Source organism: Stylophora pistillata, chromosome 11 (assembly GCF_964205215.1).
Source record: "Stylophora pistillata chromosome 11, jaStyPist1.2, whole genome shotgun sequence".
Lineage (NCBI taxonomy): Eukaryota > Metazoa > Cnidaria > Anthozoa > Scleractinia > Pocilloporidae > Stylophora > Stylophora pistillata.
The window spans coordinates 13,826,468-13,845,800 of NC_142529.1; the positions used below are offsets into that span (position 1 = coordinate 13,826,468).

At 39.2% G+C, this 19,333-nt stretch overlaps 1 protein-coding gene across 2 annotated transcripts in view; it reads left to right on the forward strand.

Annotated features, from left to right (window-relative positions):
- LOC111327178 (DNA-directed RNA polymerase I subunit RPA1) overlaps positions 1-19,333 on the forward strand; it is a 47,597-nt gene that overhangs the window by 17,965 nt on the left and 10,299 nt on the right. For both annotated transcript variants that reach the window (XM_088738084.1, XM_022931297.2), the window contains exons 16-31: positions 2,860-3,071; positions 3,784-4,186; positions 4,467-4,682; positions 6,549-6,626; positions 7,278-7,415; positions 7,912-7,967; positions 9,058-9,216; positions 9,704-9,803; positions 10,172-10,266; positions 11,095-11,224; positions 11,979-12,037; positions 12,519-12,570; positions 13,601-13,710; positions 14,211-14,266; positions 15,064-15,158; positions 15,405-15,489. In XM_088738084.1, coding sequence (XP_088594210.1) covers positions 2,860-3,071; positions 3,784-4,186; positions 4,467-4,682; positions 6,549-6,626; positions 7,278-7,415; positions 7,912-7,967; positions 9,058-9,216; positions 9,704-9,803; positions 10,172-10,266; positions 11,095-11,224; positions 11,979-12,037; positions 12,519-12,570; positions 13,601-13,710; positions 14,211-14,266; positions 15,064-15,158; positions 15,405-15,489 — 2,044 coding nt within the window. The remainder of the gene's footprint in view (positions 1-2,859; positions 3,072-3,783; positions 4,187-4,466; positions 4,683-6,548; positions 6,627-7,277; positions 7,416-7,911; positions 7,968-9,057; positions 9,217-9,703; positions 9,804-10,171; positions 10,267-11,094; positions 11,225-11,978; positions 12,038-12,518; positions 12,571-13,600; positions 13,711-14,210; positions 14,267-15,063; positions 15,159-15,404; positions 15,490-19,333) is intronic.

The window sequence follows — 19,333 nt, forward strand, 5'->3', positions numbered from 1 at the left end:
TTGCATACGCAATGACATGAGCACAGCCAGAAAAAGCTGTCGGACCCTTTGAGAAGAGAACTTTAAGAAGAAAGGAAGAAAGAGAAAGAGTTGAGGTCATAATTATGATAAAATGCTCACCGCTGATGCTTATTGACTCTGTTATATGTTGTACATATAGTTAGGGAGCGTCTGTCGTGAAATAACGGCCTGTGGGAATTTTGCAAATAAAGCAAGCCACCTATATAAATGTATTAAGGAAACCCTAAGAAACAAGGAAAAATGTCGTCGGCAATTTAGTGATTTGCACCGAGGGCCGTCATGGGGGTCTAAACTGTGATACGTATGCCCCGGCAAAATATAGTTAGGCTGATCACATGACTATAATTGCATGGAAACAAGGCTGGACCATGAAATGCGTGAAAGGCTATTACGATGTACCTGGAAACCGACGAGGTTCACCCAAATCAATGAGAAAAGCGACTCAGTGTTACATAAAGAGACCTTAAACAGCATAATCTAGGTTGTGACATTGGTTTAGAGGAGTCACAAAATACCTGATTAAATGAAGGGTGATCATGAAATATATTGTCGATTTTTTTCAATTTTTCAAGTCGTAACTAACATGTCACAGTACCCATATTCACTTATATCAATCCATTAAAAAAGGTTAAAAAAGCAAACTGCTGGTATTCTAGGTAAGCCTCAGTGGCTTTTATTATCAATTCAGAGATCCGCCATCGTAACCTATTGATAAGGTAGCCGAATTCTTAACAATTTCAGAGATGACCATGGGAAAATGTAAAATTGCAGCCCTGTTCAAATGAAAATGGTTTAGATGCCAACAGTTTTCAATCCAAGCTGCAAACTAAAGACACTGAAGAAGCTACTTTATGAAGCACCTGGCCCAGAGTTTCATGGGGCAATTAAAGCGAGTCAATGAAATCTGAAAGAGTAAGCATTAAACAAACAAGAGATGCTGCATTCCAACGGAACAAGAGTAGAGAAACTGGGTGAAACGTAGAAAATCTATTGGGAAATGTAAGAACTGGAAGTTCACTGGGTCTTTAGAACCATTTCCAATCAGAATTTGCCAATGGAACTAAACAGTTTCTCGTGGCAGGTCATCCAAGCCGGTCCAAGGTACATCACGCGATAAGTCCTGCTCTAAGCACCATTTGGATGCCCTGAATGACAGGTTCGGACTAGAAGTCAGATCTGCGGGTTAGGTTGGCAGCTGAAATTTGACAAAAATTGGCTATAGCCGTAGCTGTCTACCAGGGGGTCCGCAGTATTGAGATGATACATATGCTGTATAATGTGGTTTTGGATTTAAAAATTCTAAAGACATGGGGACAAATGCAATCAAGTGTTTTCAAAAATGTTGATCACAGTTATAGTTTACATCCATCTCCACACTTTGTGATGTGGTGTTAACGTATATCTTTTTTTTGCTAACCGCAATGTGGACTTTCCTGAACGCACCGTTCATGAAATAGCAAGGGCTATATACCAAAACAGTGATCTCAACCACTAGATGCCAGACTTGGACATCGATATCCCACACCAAAGTCGCTCAATAAGAGAGCTTCCCAAATCACTTTTAAGTCTCCTGGAAGGTCCTGTTTCTCCATCCAAGTCTTGTTTACACAGGATTTAGTCGATTTACTGCGAATAAACTTCCAACGGGGTCAGGATGCAAGATTTTGCATGGCCTTTTGGGCGTTCTTTGACCAGAGCTCCAACTGACGGCATGTAAGGAACAAAAATACGGAGCAATGTTGCGAGTTCTCAAGGGTTGGAAAATCAGCCTGCAAAGATTGCAGATGTGCCCATGAATATGACTCACTCATCAGGCGATACAATACGTGTGACATGACTAGGCATACCTGATTACTGCATCAGCACATGAGTGGCAGACCTTATGCATTTTCCTAATTAATGCAGGCCCAGATTATCAAAACAAAGGTGGTGGGTTTAACAGGAAAGACAGTCATGCCGCACAACATGGGGCTTTACCAATCGGCAAAGAAGCTGTAAATGGCCTCGCCAGGATCTAAAGCGTACAAAAGTATGTCTCAGCAGACTGCATATAGTAATGGCCCAGCTAAAACAAATGAGCGCGTTCATCGAGAATAGTTTACTGGTCACGCGCTGGATAGAATCAGAACTGTGGGGTTCTAGAAAAGTGAAACAAATCACTAAGGATAACGTTGTAACTTTAAACAGGGGAGACTGCCCATATGATTATCTTACAGGCACTGTTCCTACTGTACTTAGAAGTGTGATTTCGGCATTAATGAATTCTCATCACTGTCTAGAGAAGTTAGCAAAGCCGCTTGATCATCTTTTATCACTGGCTACATTAAACAACTCGAAGTGAGGTACATGACAAACTTGTTCAAACCATAGTGGCATTGCAAGTGTTTGATACAATAAGATTAATTTTTTAAGGTCATGCACATAAAATGGCAATGTAGATGATGCAGTTTATCCAGGTGGTTTGAAAGGAGGATCAGCACCTCATTTACAAGCTCTTGAAGTATTCATTTACGAGATCTGTGCGAGAAAACGTCCCTTGTGACTGGGAGAGGAAAGTCTGCTCGGAAGATACCACTGAGCCTTATCATCCATGCTCTTGGACCTGCTAGAATTGCAGCGCCTCCTACATTTTACGTCTGAAATAGAGCCAATTTTACTGGATGATTTAAAGCACCAGTGTCACGGCCGAGCATGGGAGATATGTGTATAACTTATTGTAATTCTTCTATCGCTCAAAATTTTTAACAAGATGTCTTTATCATTGATAGATTTATTTAAAGGTATACTAAGCTTGTTGTCTACTCACTGACGCTACTCTTGAAACATTTACTCTTTCAGTTGTACGGTGGAGTAGTAGCTGGATATCTACTTACCGCTCTGGCCAGAGTGTTCACAACTTTCCTTCAATATCAAGGATTCACCCTGGGTGTAGAGGACATCCTAGTTACGGAGAAGGCTGACAGCAAAAGGCGCAAGTTTATAAAGAAGGGGAGAGTATCTGGAGGTGAAGCTGCAAAAGAGGCTCTTGGTTTGTCCGATGAATGTGTTAGGTAAATGATATCATTCCCTGGGTGTGGACTGGGTATGAACTGGGAGTACACAAGTTAACTAAGCACTTAACATAATCTCTGCATGCCCATTTTGACGCAACTTCACTTTGAAAGGGTGGATACAGTCATATGGATCATCATATGGATTTTTCAAATCAACACGAATTCTCCTGCCTAGTCTTCACAAATTTTCTTATAACAGCAACAGTGAGTAAATGTTTTCAACAAGGAGAAACCATGTGATTTATATCTCCGTTAGTAAAAACTAGGTATTAAGTTTTCTCAAGTTTCTTAATATCTGGGCAATGATTTTTTTATTCTCGTGGCCTTTTCTTTTTATAACGTAAAGCGATTGGGTACTTCTCCGTTTATTGACATTAACCCCATTGTGAACCCATTCCAAATAAAGTAATGAGTCTCACCTAACTAGAGAGTGTTAGACAAAAGCAAATGTTTTCATGACCAGCTGTTTCAAACATAGGTAGTTGTTCACTGTGATTTACAAGAGCAAAATGGGCATGTTATCCTCCGACTGCTTTATTTTGCTTTTGATGGAGTTTCAGTTAAATGATATGCATTGTTCAGATATGAATTATATGAATACCTTCGTATCATTTTATTGAAACTAAACTTGCAGTGAAATGTGACATGCTTCTCGCAGACAGTGAGTTATTTTAGTTTTATGATCACTTTTCGTTTTTAATGGTCCAAGGTCAACGCTGGAGCAAAAGCTACAAGAGGCCCACCACAACGTGGATGGAAGTGATATGAAACAGCTTGACCTGAGCATGAAAAAGAAAACAGACCATTACCAAGATATGATCAACAAGGCTTGCATTCCCTTGGGTCTTCTTAAAAGATTTCCAGAAAACAATCTTCAGCTGATGGTTTTGTCTGGTGCTAAGGGCTCCTCCGTCAACTGTATGCAGATTTCCTGCCTCCTGGGGCAGATAGAATTGGAGGGGCATCGACCACCCCTTATGGTCAGTGGAAGGTCTTTGCCCTCATTTCTGCCGTATGACACCAGTCCCAGGGCTGGGGGATTTGTTGATGGGCGTTTCTTGACAGGAATCAGGCCACAGGAGTATTTCTTTCATTGTATGGCAGGAAGAGAGGTATATTCACACATTGATTTTAATTTATTTTTTTTACGTTTAAAAAATTTGGCCTAAAGCACAAGTTGAATTTATTCTTCAGTCTTTGAGTTTTTCTTTGTGAATCAACTTGTCAGCCATCATCCATTTTCAAAATATGATTATCTGTTAGTAACGCATCACGTGTTCAATGTCCAGCTACGCGTCATGTTGAAAGAGGAAAATTAAAAATTACCAGATTATCCATGTTCTTCACAGCATGAACTAAATGAGGCTGTGTTGTTGGCGTTGTTGTTTTTAGGGCCTTGTGGATACAGCTGTGAAAACAAGTCGTAGTGGCTATCTCCAGCGCTGTCTTATTAAACACCTGGAGGGTCTGTTAGTCAATTATGATCTTACTGTGCGAGATAGTGACAGCTCTCTTGTGCAGTTTTACTATGGTGAAGATGGCCTGGATGTTATGAAAACTTCTTTTCTATCTGAGAAGCAGTTTCCCTTTGTGGCAAACAACTACAAGGTTCGTTGCATTTTTGTTTACATTGTGATCATTACATACGATGCACGATCCTCGCAGTAGATAGCGCTATCTGAGCAATAGCGAAAATCAGACCTGACAAAAATAGGCCTGTACGGGATTCGAACCACTGACCTCTGCGATACTAGTGCAGTGCTCTACCAATTGAGCTAACAAGCCAACTAGGAGCAGGCCGTTAAGTCGACCCGCAATAAACCCGTGAAAGTGATAAATCAGATACAGTGAAATATATGAAGTTCATATATTTTGTACTGCGGTATTAGATACATATGATGCACGATCCTCGCAGTAGATAACGCTATCTGAGCAATAGCAAAAATCAGACCTGAAAAAAATAGGCCTATATTTTTCATCATATGTATCTAATACCGCAGTACAAAATATATGAACTTCATATATTTCATTGTATCTGATTTATCACTTTCACGGGTTTATTGCGGGTCGACTTAACGGCCTGCTCCCAGTTGGCTTGTTAGCTCAATTGGTAGAGCGCTGCACTAGTATCGCAGAGGTCAGTGGTTCGAATCCCGTACAGGCCTATTTTTGTCAGGTCTGATTTTCGCTATTGCTCAGATAGCGCTATCTACTGCGAGGATCGTGCATCATATGTATCTAATACCGCAATACAAAATATATGAACTTCATATATTTCATTGTATCTGATTGTGATCATTGTTACACCTATGCATCGCTGACTGACAGCTAAACGCTCTACGTTTTCGTGTAATCGCCGAACTGATTGACAGTTTTCATTGGTCTGATTTGTCGAAGAGAGTCGGGGGCCAAAAGCAAAATGAATTGTTTTAAATAATTGTGACGCGAAATCGGAGAAGTTATTAAACAAAGTCCACTGAGTGTGACGATGACGTTAGTTCAGTAATTGCTAGAAATTGTTATTCCATTTGTTTCTCTTTCAAACAGAATTTATGGGGTGGCAAGTTTTAACATTATCCTTCAGTTTTATTAACACCTTAGGTGGTGTGATTTTAGTCGGAGATCACTTAAGTCTCGGCCAATCAGAGAACGCTTTTTTGTCAGTTTTGATAAATTTTAGGGAAGTTCTGCCTGCTTAAAGCAGCTAGATTATTCGTTTGTTAGCGGTTAATCAATGGAAAAAGACATGAAAATTTTATAAGGTGGACATCTTTATTAAGTGAAAATGTCTCCTCAACTACATGCAAAAGAGAGCGCCCTCATGGTTCGATGCTTTAGAAAGATAAAACTGGCTGTGTCAATGAAGAAGTCAAACACGTCGCTTTTGAGGGGAAACATTTCAATTATTTGCACACTGTCAAACACGACTGGAAAATTTTTAAGCGTATGTTAAAGTTCCCATCCTGAATTTGTTTCTGAACGTTTAACCTCTTTTCCTCAAATTATGAAAAACTGCCTTGAAGTAGGCGGTTGAAATTCTGTATCATCCAAGTCGAAGACTTGGAGACATAAGATTTAAAACGAAAACTATACCCAATATATATGTTGTAGTTCAATTTTATCCTTGGTTCAAATTTTATTTTCCTTGTTTCAAACTCGTTATCATACATCAACATGACCTCGTGGTGGCAATTTTTCAGGATTGAAGGGATTGCATGAAACTTGATGGCCGCCAAGTTAAAAGACAGCGGATTGTCGTTTCAACTGGTTTCAACTCTTCTTGCGTATGCGCGAATCGAGACTATTCTAAGTATCGATGGAAAGTAGTTCATGAAACTACTTAAAACTTTTTTACACTATTTTCATTGAAACAGATAATGTTGAATGGAATTTCTAGACAAATTCCTAGTCCTAGCATTTTCTGAAACAGCTTTTGATGTAACTTTGTGCACAATTTTTTTTGCATGATCACAGGCTTTTCTGCAGCAAATGAATCCCAAAGCTCTTCTTCCCCATCTTCATTCAGAAAAAGCACTCAAGCTTGAAAACAAGGTGTGTTGAGAACTTTCATAACGACTAGAACTTGAGAAACAGTCTTTGTTGGTAAAGCGTTGTGCAATTAGCACCAGAATCTAGATTATTTGGATTTATAACAATAATTGACAAGCCCAGTCTATATCTTTAATGAATAAACTGGTTTTTTTTCCACCGCTTGAATTCTCATTATTCGCCAATTTTATTAACGTTCCTCCACCTCTCAGACTAAATTATAGCAGCATAATCACATTGTTTTGTTTCTCGTTCAATTTTCATTCTTCGCCGATTTTATTCACGTTCCTCCACCTCTTGTATTAAATTACATCAGCATAGTCGCATTGCCTTGTTTCACGTTCATATTTCATTCCACATCGAATAAGAGCACCGACCAATTGCTGCCCTTACCATTTAACGAAGTCACAAAAATGCATCAATTGATAAGACGAGAATTACAGATCATAAGATATGCTTTATTTACTCTTCCCCCCCCCTTCCAGTTATGAGTTTTCACCCCACCTCAAATGCTGACTATCACTGACATGTAAAAATATTACTGAAGTTAAAAATAAACGTATTGAAAGACGAACATCTTCCTGTCACCGAGATAAGTTTGACATGATTTTTGTTTTTATTTTTTTGTTTTGAATTTGCAATTTTCCTTTTCAGATAAACAAAACGATGAGAAAACAGAAAGAGGATCAGAGAGAAAGAACTTCACCGTACCTTTGTTTTGCCGCAGACAAGAGTAGAGAACTACAAAATAGAAAAACAACTGCTGATCAGCTTACGTTTGGGCGATCTGAGGTTTGGGGGTGAATTACTTTGTAACTACCTTAAAGAGAGAGTGCTTAAACTAGAATGGCCTAGTGAGCTATGCTAGCCTAGTGAGCTATAATACCGGAAGGGCATAAATAAGCTAAACGTTCCTCTGTACAAATTTTGATGTACAACAGGTAATGAATTTCTGTCTAAAATTATTATTATTATTTTTTATATAATTATTTTTCTTTACATTTTTAGGTCGCGTAGATAATGTTACCTCTATAAATCGCGTAGGCAATGTGTCGAAAATAAACGAAAATCAGGATTTACATGAATGAGTTGATCTCATTTATTTTAGTGCAAAAAAGAGTTGCAATAAAAATCCGAGATTGGTAACAACTTTCAGATACCACATCAATGATCATCTTCAAGAATTTGGCCGTCGATAATTACTGTAGCAACTGGACAGTGTAATGTAGAGAAAGGTTCAGTTAGATTTGTCGTCAAGATGAGCCATAAACTTTTCCTTCCTCATCAGACTGATCTAAAGATGTTTCAACGATGGAACGAAGCACCCTTGACTGAGCGCAAAAGGTGGGCCTTCACCCATGACTCATGTCTATTTTATTTTATTAATAATTCTTGTTTTTTAGTTAATTAATACTTGTGCGCCTATTCGGAGTATTTTTTGAAAAGATGAGATCCTAGTAGACTTAAATCCAGAAACGTTTTGAGGTATTGAAAATGTGTGAATTTCCCAAGGACTTCTGCTCAGTCCCTTTGAAGCATGCAGCCTTGAACGTGATTAGTGGCCGAGCTGTTTTGTGGGTTTTCCTTTGGTGAGTGTCTTGAAATGCCTGAGATTCACCCTCTTTCCTCGAGGTGCCATTGAAGACATATAAGACTTTGAAATATTTTTTTGTCGTGGTATGATTTTTTCCAACATGTACTTTTGATACATCATCTTCATCAGATGGATCCAGGAAGTTTTAAGACGGTCGAAATAGGGAATGTTCGTACAAAGAAGCATCGTAGCACAGGACTTATGTTAACCTAAGTGTATTCTTCTGGTGTAAAATTGCCAACGGGACCCTTACTACTTGTGAAGGTCTATTTTGTCACATTGGTCACACATTCTACTTGTCGTCAGTGGCTTTCGCTAAAGTAAGAGATACTTGTAGAAGATTGTCTTGTAACTCTTGCACTCTAACATCGGAGTGACTGTCGACCATTTAAAAATAGTTTCTAACGTAGAGAGCAATAATATTTCAGGCATCGTTCTCTACGTACGCATTGGCGTTTACACAATTTATGACATGTTTTTTTCAGTCACTTCTCTTTCTTCTGTTTCTTCTGGGCATGTACCAAAACCTTTACAATGTCGAGCAACTTAGTATCAGGAATGTCTAAAACATGTATGCCTTGCACACTTTCCATTATCTCAAATGTTTGGCTATGTTAATGATCCTATTTCAAATTCTCTGTCATGGACCAAATATGAAGGTGAGTTAGCTTGTTTAGCTTTATAACCTATTATAGGCCTCTTCAAGTCGCTTGTCTCTCTCAATTCACTTGTTAAGGAATTAATCAAAAAGAACTTAAAGGCACTTTGTACATAAAAGTTTCAGCCATTCAGACAAAAAATGCACCTTTCTAAACTCAAACAGAGTATTTTGTTGTGCAGGTATCATAAGAAATCTGCTCGTTTTCCTGACCCTGTGTTGTCAAAGCTGCAGCCAGACAGACACTTTGGAGCTGTTTCTGAGAGAATTTTTACGTCTGTAAAGAAGTACATGGAAGAAAACCCTGACAAATGCTTGACTGAGGACGAGTTGGAAGAAAGGTTACCATTGAATTCAATCATTGCGAATAGTTTCTAAAGCATTTCGCAGTGTTAATACTAAGTGGATAGCTCTTCAGTTTTTTTTTTCTTTCCACGGATTCAATGCCTAAAAATGGCTCATATGAAATAAGTGTTCTCTTTGTGGCTCGAAGAACCCAGTGCGCTGCAGCACAGAGTGCTTGTGATGACTGTAGTTTCCCTCAAACCACCCCCTCCCCCTTTTTTTCCATTGTATCGTAACAGAATGTTTGGTGTCTAGTTAATAATAAATTTATCTTGATGTTGAAAGTAAAGGAAGATGTTATTTCAAAGCAAAATACTTGGAATTGTTTCGGTTCTTTATCATGAGCTTCAAAATGAGTAAATAGTGGCTAAAAGTTGAGGTATACGTCGTGCGCTCAGTATTCCAGAATATCAAAGTAACACCGAAAAATTGAGCTTTAAAATGAGTAAATTGGTTTTTTTTTTTTTTTTTTTTTTTTTTCAGTTTGAAGTTACCAGCCAGTAAGTTCAAAAACCTGTTATACCTGAAAGCGTTCCGTGCCCTAGCCGAGCCAGGAGAAGCTGTTGGACTCTTGGCAGCTCAGGTGATGAGTTTTTTATCTCTTTTTTTTTTTTTTACCTTTTTAATTTATCTGTTGAATGCGTGAAAGCTAACGATAATGTAAAAAAGGTTACTTTAATGGCCAGCTGCTCATTGTTCGAAAGACAAAACATTGTATCCAAGCCGGGGGCCAAATAAGTAAGTATGGTTCGTTAAATTAAGGTAGTTCATGTTCATACACGTAATGTGTCCTCGCCAGGAACAATTCCATTTTTAGGAGAGATAGCAATTTTTTCCCTAAACGAGAAAGGTTGCCAAACTCTACAACATTGCAAAAGATCTTGTTTCTTAAACTGAATTTTGAGCACAAGGTCAATGTTGTTGTTGTTGTTGTTGTTTTTTTTTTATCAGTCTATTGGTGAACCATCTACTCAAATGACACTTAATACGTTTCACTTTGCCGGCCGGGGTGAGATGAATGTAACTCTTGGAATTCCAAGATTAAGGTAATCGTTTAAATTTCTTAAGTAGAATTTAACAAACATTTGCTTTTTTATAAATACTAGCTATGCAAGCTTGTCTCGTTAAAGCGAATGCCTTTATTTTTTGTGGATCGAGCAGTTTTCAATTGAGTGTTGGAAAATCACCACCAAAGTAATCACAAGTACTAGTTAGAATAAAGGTTAACATCAACATTTAATAACGAGAACTCGAAATAAAAGCAGGCAGCCTGCTTGAAGTGTGGGTAAATGCGACTGACCAAGTTGGGATTTGTTTCAAATTTGCATTTGATTGGTTGAGATGGTGGCACGAGTTTTGTGGACCAATCATAGAGCGAGGTAAAACCTAACCAAAACAATCTACGATCACTTTCCATACTCAACTGAAGACTGCTCTAGGTTACAAGCCTGGCATGACACTCGGTGAGATGAGTCAGCTTCAGAAAACTGACGCTCAGTAAAGAACTGTCACTTCAAAAAAGGTGCCAAAATGAGATAAGGATAAAAAATGTAGAAGTAGCGAAATGTGTGGAATCATTGGTCATCCTCCTTTGCCTCTACTCTTCGCCTTGATTATCTGTTCCTCCTTTAACAATTACAGAATGTTTGGATGACAGAAACTCTCGACAGAATATATTAGATGCTGCACTATAGTAATTTATCTCTTGCCTCCTAGAAGGATTTTATTATTTTCATTTTAAATGTTATTATTTGTTACCATTTATTTATCGATTGAATGACAGTATATTCTTGGATATATCTTTTGTGGAAGAGACCCACCACATTTATTGAGTCCTGCAATGAATGTAATTTTGTTTAATGATACTTTTGTAGGGAAATTTTAATGACTGCTAGTCCAAATATCAAAACCCCTAGTATGGACCTCCCTCTTAAACCAAGAAAGAGATCACAGAAGCTTGCTAAACGGCTGCAGAGGAAATTAACCAAAGTTACTTTGGCACAGGTACAACATCATATTATCTTTTGTCCCAAATGATGTTCTATTCATATCATGGCTACTTTAAAGTGCCTTGTCTCAGAGATAGACACTACTCCAAAATGAATACCATAATCTAAACTTTATCAAACCCAGACTAAAGAATTCGCCACAATACATGGCCCAAAAAGAAACTACTCAAAATTTGTTTATATGATATGTATAGAAATATATAAATGATTTTTTCTGGGCTAAAATGTACCCAGCCTAACGGAACTTTGTAACATACCCTACCAAACTCATAAGGCCAACCAAAATAACAGGATGTATACCACATCGCGTCCATGTGTTTGGATGCCCAATCAATGTAAAACAGTATACCATTCTCCATTGAGACCGGTATATACCACCTTGACAGCTCGCACAAAATCTTCCTTAGACCAGTGCATTTCCGATCCAATATCTTACCACAGCGCCACGGAGACAATCGTTAGGAGAAATATGCAAAAGGGACTCTGGTCGTTGATGCGTACAGTAACTTTACCAACGTGGACTGATTCTGATTATAATTGATTTTTCTTGATTTTTGGTTGCCCATACAAACTGATGTGGGTTGTTGGGTGAAAGCGTTCATACGGGACATCGTCTACGTCATTATGATGTAGTGATCGATCAATATCACAACTTGCCGTAGGCTCGATGACGAGTCACCGCACTTAAGAAAGAAGCGCACTTCCACAAGGTTCATATGAAACACTGCTTGAAATTTTGTTTCCTTTAGGTATTACAATCTGTGGATGTGTGGGAGTCATTACCATCCAAAACTTCTACTGGAACACGGTGAGAAATTACAAACTGGAAAGTAAGGTGTAATGAAGCATGTTAAGTCTCAGCATTATAGGCGTACACTGCACGGCGCGAATAAACGTAGCTTACTTGATGGTTTAACTTATAATAGGTGCGGATATGTTGCGAGTTGCATCCTACTTTTCGGGGCCCACTACGGGCAAAAAAAAATCTGTGATGCCAGCAGCACTTGATCGCTGAAGAGGAAGGTTTCCTTTAGCCGCAAAATAAATTTACCCATAATTTATTCTTCAAGATGAAGACAAAAGTATTAATAGCCTCGAGCAGAATTTTCATTGGATTATACACGGGCGCAGTTAGTAGCACATGATTTTATGTTTATTAATTACTATGGTGTTATGGTTAAGGTATATTTCTGGTGTACATCCGGTGATAACTATTGTGTCTGTCATAACCATTGCACTATGAGGCATTTAAACGCAAGTTCTTAAGGTAATCTTTGATTTTTCTTTAGAGAAAGGTGGTACCGCATCAGATTTCAATTTCTTAGCGGGTCGTCATTAAAGGTGAGAATCTCTAACATGGCCTTTTAAGTCTACTTCATCAAATGACACTTTTGTAGTGGTTTTATTGGTACATTTCCACAATGACAAATTCAGTTCTTGCTGGGAATAAGGCTAACGTCTCTTATCTTCTTCTCCGTGAGACAAAACCACTTCGATACTTTCATATCACTTTATGTTTTAATTGTTTTATTTTCAGGGTTTTGTAGCAAAATAGACCCACGAAAATCGTTTAGTTTTTCTTTATTTAGACTTTCTTCTGCCGCTTTTTTCAACTCCATGACCGAGATTGTCCAAAAATTATATTCATACGTCCGCTCCACTTCTTTTTTTTTGCTTGTGCTGGATCAAAGTGGGCAATTCCAAGCGGTCAAGGTATGCCCATCTCGCCCACTCGGGTAGTTAATCAGATCTCAAGATTCTTTTTCTACATTGCCATGTTTCTCAGCGTCAGAAGTTCTCCTGAGTTCGATTGAGGCTTTGAGCTCTTGTGCTGTTTTTTTATTCCAAGCATTCACCCATCTACGCCAGGAATATAAAGATGTATGTATTTTGTTACATTCCCTGACGATGCTGTAGATTTGCGAAAGCTTGGAGTAAAAAATAAATACTAGTTTGAGGCCTCATTGGAATCCTTCAGTTAGTCAACATCCGTTCTCTTTTTTTCAGTTTCGTTTTATTGATCCTCGACTGAAACAATGTTTGCTTACCGAGAAGCCGTGATTCTGGGCAAGCAGCAAACATTCACTTTCATTCACTTTTGTGATCCGCGGCCCTCTGAGAGGCGACCAAACTGGTACAATGAAAACTTTCGTATGCGGTCTTTGATCGGTTACAGGTTGTTATCCTAGGCGAGAAAAATCAAATGGCCAATCACATTGTGTCTAATTTTGACAGCCCATTTTGATTCGACAGCTTTGTTTAGAGTAAATCCCGGTATTTGTAGTTTAAATGTTATTACTTGTTCCCTTTGCTGATGATGATCCAGCATTTACGTGGAAATTTCAATTCCAAGCTGTTCCTTAACTTACAGGATGAGTTTGTTGTGAACTCAGAAGGCGTTCTTCACTACATGGAAACAGTTTTCTTTAAAAGAGTCATTGGGGCTGCTACGAAAGCCGCAAATGTTGAACGTGGCAAAAGGTCAGTTTGACAGCCACCTTTGGTGTTGCTAGGGAGAAATTTCCCAGGTGTATTTTAGAGCCAGGTGAAAGGAATTGACTGCCGTTATAAATTGAGTTAGCTGGAATTTTCAAACAAACTAACGGCGCAGTCTTGGATACCAAAGTGGGACTCAGCTAAGCCAATCATTCTAAGCAGCATATGGCAATCTGCGGTCTTCACTTACATTTAGGTACCACGGAAAGCCGCAGAACTCTTGAACAAAAGTTTATCATTCAAATTCCTCAATTCGCTCTGACGAACGGCTCACTCTCGAAACGTCAGCTTTTAAACCTTTACGATGGCCGATTTACATTATCAACTTGTTTGATATAACCAAATTACTTTTCGAGGCGTACTCCTTCAGCATGAAAAAAACCTACCGATTCTTATTTGAGCAAATGAATGAAGACTTTCCCCTTTTGAAGGTTGTACTATGCTGTGTGTAGTCAAGGTACTTATTTTAGCTTTGTACACTTTAGAACTATCGAGTCTGTTAATAACACGGAGCAGCCAAGAAATGATAGCGACAGAGAAGGTAGTACCCAGCCAACTAAGAATATTATACGTTTTACTAAAGACACGGTCAAACTATTGATGACATTAAGTGCTTTTTCCCCAAACTTACCTCCTAAGAATCCGAATAGCATTCCTTGAAAATTTCCCTGAGCCCATATCATTTACAGAGTTACTTACACTAATCGATATTAGTGAGCCAGTTGATATTGTTTGATCGAATGGGTGAGGTATCAGTAATGGGATCCTTGTGTTGCGCAAATTCTTAGGGAATCGCCAGGGGGTGAGCATCGCAAGTTGATGGAAGGAAATTTATGGAGAGAGTCGTCGCTTATTTCATCCCTCCCAATAACACCAGCTCAGTAAAATCAATATCTTTATCCGCAACGACCTCTCCTTTGAGGAGGTAAATTCCCAGAATTTGCCATATCTTGTTTATTGAAGATGGTTATGAACACGTAAATACCACTGAAAAGGCGTTGGGTTATTTTCCTCGCGATTTATGCGTGTAGTCAATTATGTGATAGTTTAAGAATTGTGTAATCGTGAAAAAAAAAAAAGTGATCATCTCTCTCCAAAATCGTGGGTTTTCTTTTTGGACGTCGAAACAACCTTTCTTCATTTAAATCCTTCTCTAAACCTGCAATGTTTTCCCTCCCCCCCCCCCCCCCTGTCTATCCCATAAGCCTTTGCGCATAACACAGGGATCCGACTAGTGGAAACTCATTCATTGCCATATGGTGGCCCTGCTAGGTCTTTTATTGGATGCTAGGTCTTTTATTGGAAAGGAGTAATTTGCCGATTGACATTTTTTGTTAGATGATGATGAAGATGATGACAATGCTGATCTTTCTGACGAAGAAGCTGCTGATGGTGATGCTAATGAAGCAAAACAGAGGAAGAGACGTGAGCAGGTGAAACCCAATGACTGCATGACTCAATTTAAATTTTTTTTGTAAAGGAATATGACAATTGTTACACTAATAAGGCAATGACTGAGATACTTGCAGTCGTATTGCTTGCTGTTGTTTAAAATAAAGCCGAATTAGTTCTCCTTTTCTCGCGAATGTAGTTCATTCATACCAAAGCTACTCACGTTAACCTACTTGCATTGAACGGTCAATCGTTAAATCTTAAATATGATAATACCCATCATGCAGCATGCCAGCTATGAAGCCCCGGATGAGGATGAACAGATAGTTGAACGAGAACTTGACGAGGAACTTGAACGAGAACTTGATGAAGGTAAACCAAAATAAAAAACAATATCGCTGTTCCTATATAATTAGACTCATCAAAGTTTTAAGTTTTAGCGGTTGTCTGTGGTAAAACTGAACACAGTCTGGTCATAGTTATTTCGTAATTTGGTTATATGAACTCAGTTGAAATTGTAAATTGGCCACCGTAACGAATAAACAAGCTGACGTTTCGAGCGTTAGCCCTTCGTCAGAGCGAATGGAGGAATTGTGGGTTGTATGTGGGTTTAAATACAGAAGCGGAGGTACGCCATTGGTGGGAACATGGCAACGAGAAAAACACGAATAAATTAGTGGAATGAAAAGCGTTCGTTGTTACCTGTGGGATTAAGACTGCCGATTTGAAAGATTAACTTTTGTTCAAGAGTTTTGCGGCTTTCCGTGTTGCGTAAATGTAAGGAAAGACCGCAGATTGCCATATGTTGTTTAGAATGATTAGGTAAATTAAAGTGTCTAACGACTGGTTTGGATGCGTCCTTGTCATTCCTTTCTATGTCGCGAAGGTGTTCTCGGAATCGCTCACCTAGTCGTCTTCCCGTTTCGCCGATGTACAACTTTTTGCAATAAGTACAAGTTATGCAATAGATTACGTTGGCGAGGTGCACGTGAAGTGATCGGTGATCTTAATGGATCGCTTGGGTCCCGATATTTTCTCAGCGTTGTGAATGAAAGGACAAGTTTTGCATCGTGCGCGAGCGCATTTAAAAGTGCCGGGTTGGTCGTTAGTTTGGAATGAACTTCTGACCAAAAAATTGCCTATGTTTTCGTCGCGTTTGAATGAAATAAGTGGAGGTTGCGAAAAGAAAGTGCGGGTCTCTGGATCGTTTTGAAGTCATTTAAAGTTTTTAAGAATAATGGATTTAACTGTGTGGTTGTGAGCGTGAAACGTGAGAGTGAATGGAATGCGGTCGGAATTTTCCTTCTGTGACGTTTGTAGTGCTGACTGTCGATCAGTAAGTTGGGCGCGGTGGTGACACGCTTGAACGACAGAAGCAGGGTAACCACGTTTTTCGAAAAACTGGCACATTGACTCTGATTTGTGGGAAAAATCACAGTCATCACTACATAAACGACGAAGGCTTAGAAATGAATAACGGCTGATAATTTCCAAAGAAACTGTTTGGGGCTGCGTCGGTGGGAGTAACGAAATAATTTGGATACATCAAAGTTGAAATGGTAAATTGGCCACCGTAACGATTACAAAAGCTGACGTTTCGAGCCTTAACCCTTCGTCGGAGCGAATAGAGGAATTGTGGGTTGTGTGTGCTTTTAAAAGCAGAAAATGGAGCTACGTTATTGGTGGGAACATGGCCTCCCGGTTAGCTCAATTGGTTAGAGCGCTGGATTGTTGTGCGGGAGGTCGAGGTCGATGGTTCGAGCCCCGGCCGGACCAACACTCAAGGTCTTAAAATAACTGAGGAGAATGTGCTACCTTTCTATAATATCGAGAAATGGATAGACATTCTAGTCTTCTCGGATAAGGACGAATAAACCGTAGGTCCCGTCTCCTGCATCTATCTAGTTAATTTGGTTAGGCAGGGGAAGTTAAAGAACCCACGCACGAGATTACTGTGATGTGGTCTGGCCTGTTTACTGGGAACTGCGGGAGGGGGCATCTTCAAATAAGTTTCCTTCGATTGTTTGTAAACTGCTGATGCAGTCCGGCCAAAGTCCCCCTAAAAGTGTTGTGATGCGCACTAATTTTGATCGACATGCAGCACTACAAAAGTCGCATAAGGAAGATTCCGACCGCATTCCATTCACTCTCACGTTTCATCCTAACAACCATTCAGTTAAATCCATCATTCTTAAAAACTTTAAATTACTTCAAAACGATCCAGAGACAAGCACTAGCTTTTCGCAGCCTCCGCTCATTTCAATTAAACGCGACAAAAACATAGGCAATTTTTTGGTCAGAAGTTCTTTTTAGACTAATGACCAACCAGGCACTTTTAAATGCGCTCGTGCAAGATGCAAAACGTGTCCTTTTATTCACAACACTGATAAAATATCGGGACCTAAACGATCCATTAAGATCACCGATCACTTCACGTGCACTTCCGCCAATGTAATCTATTGCATAACTTGCACTTATTGCAAAAAGATATACATCGGCGAAAGGCAGAAGACTAGGTGACCGATTCCGAGAACACCTTCGAGACGTGGAAAGGAATGACAAGGACACATCGAAACCAGTCGCTAGACCTTTTAATTTACCTAATCATTCTAAGCAACATATGGCAATCTGCGGTCTTTCCTTACACTTAGGTAGCACGGAAGGCCGTAAAAATCTTGAACAAAAGCTCATCTTTCAAACCGGCAGTCTAAATCCCACAGGGATCAACGAACGCTTTTCATTCCACTAATTTATTCTTGTTTTTCTCGTTGCCAAGTTCCCACCAATAACGTAGCTCCATTTTCTGCCTTTAAAAGCACACACAACCCGCAATTCCTCTATTCGCTCCTACGAAGGGCTAACGCTCGAAACGTCAGCTTTTGTAATCGTTACGGTGGCCAACTTACCATTTCAACTTTGTTGATATATCCAAATTATTTCTCAGAAACTAAGAAAAGGGAATGGAATTCTTAAGATGAGATGGACGCGAAGATGAATACAACAAGTAACTATGCGAGTCTGTGGGTTTGTAATACACACTGGTGGATAAACCGTTGCCTTCAATTGAAACTTTGATATCTAAAAAGGATAAAGAATTGTCGGAAATTTCCCAGGTATATTTTAGAGCCGGGTAAAAAGAATTGACTGCGGCTATGAATTGAGTTAGCTCCTGTCTGGTAGAGGAGGTAGCACCGATACAGTCGTCGATGTAGCGACCGTAGAATTCAGGTTTGGGGCCAATGTATTGGCTAAAAATTGGTGTTCAACAAAACCTACAAAAAGATTGGCATAGCTGGAAGTAGTGCATGGATGACAGAAGGAAAATTTCGACCGCATCCCATTCACTCTCACGTTTCACGCTCACAACCACACAGTTAAATCCATTATTCTTAAAAACTTTAAATTACTACACAACGATCCAGAGACCGGCATTATCTTTTTCATTCACACGCGACAAAAACATAGGGAATTTTTTGGTGAGAAGTTCATTCCAAACTAATGACCAACCCGGCACTTTTAAATACGCTCGCGCACGATGCAAAAATTACCTTGTTACCCCCACCGACGCAGCACCACAGTTTCTTTAGAACCTTTTAGCCTTTATTATCTAACTACACGTAGACGAGTACAAATGACGCCATAGACGAGTACAAATATAACGCGGTATTTGTACTCGTATATTGTAGAGTACCGGTTAAACAGGTTTTCTCGCATCGCGCAAGCGAAGAATTAGATTGTAGTTACGAAGAATTGGATTGTAGTTAAGAAAAAAAAAAGGGGCGGACAATTTGAATCAAATTTCCAACGACGAAGAGTCAGAAGGGCTGGCAAATATAGATCCAAGTTTATTAGATGAATCGAACAAAGAAAAACAGCTTGACGACCTGAAAATTTCTTCATTTTATGAAGAAAATAGAAACAGCAACAGAACGGGCCAATTCCGTTCCGCTTCGCATACTTCTGTCACGCACTCCTCGTAAATAAATATCCGCGAAATTCGCACGCACTGAAATAACAGTTTGGCGTGTTGGATAATAAATAACTTATTAGACGTTTTGTTGTGTAGTATCGCTGAGTATTTTTACTCGTTATTTGTATTTTAACTCGCCCTACGGGCTCGTCAAAATACGGCACAACTCGTAAAAATACTCAGCGATACTACACAACAAAACGTCTAATAAGATATATTTATTATCCAACTGCACTCCGTAGAGTA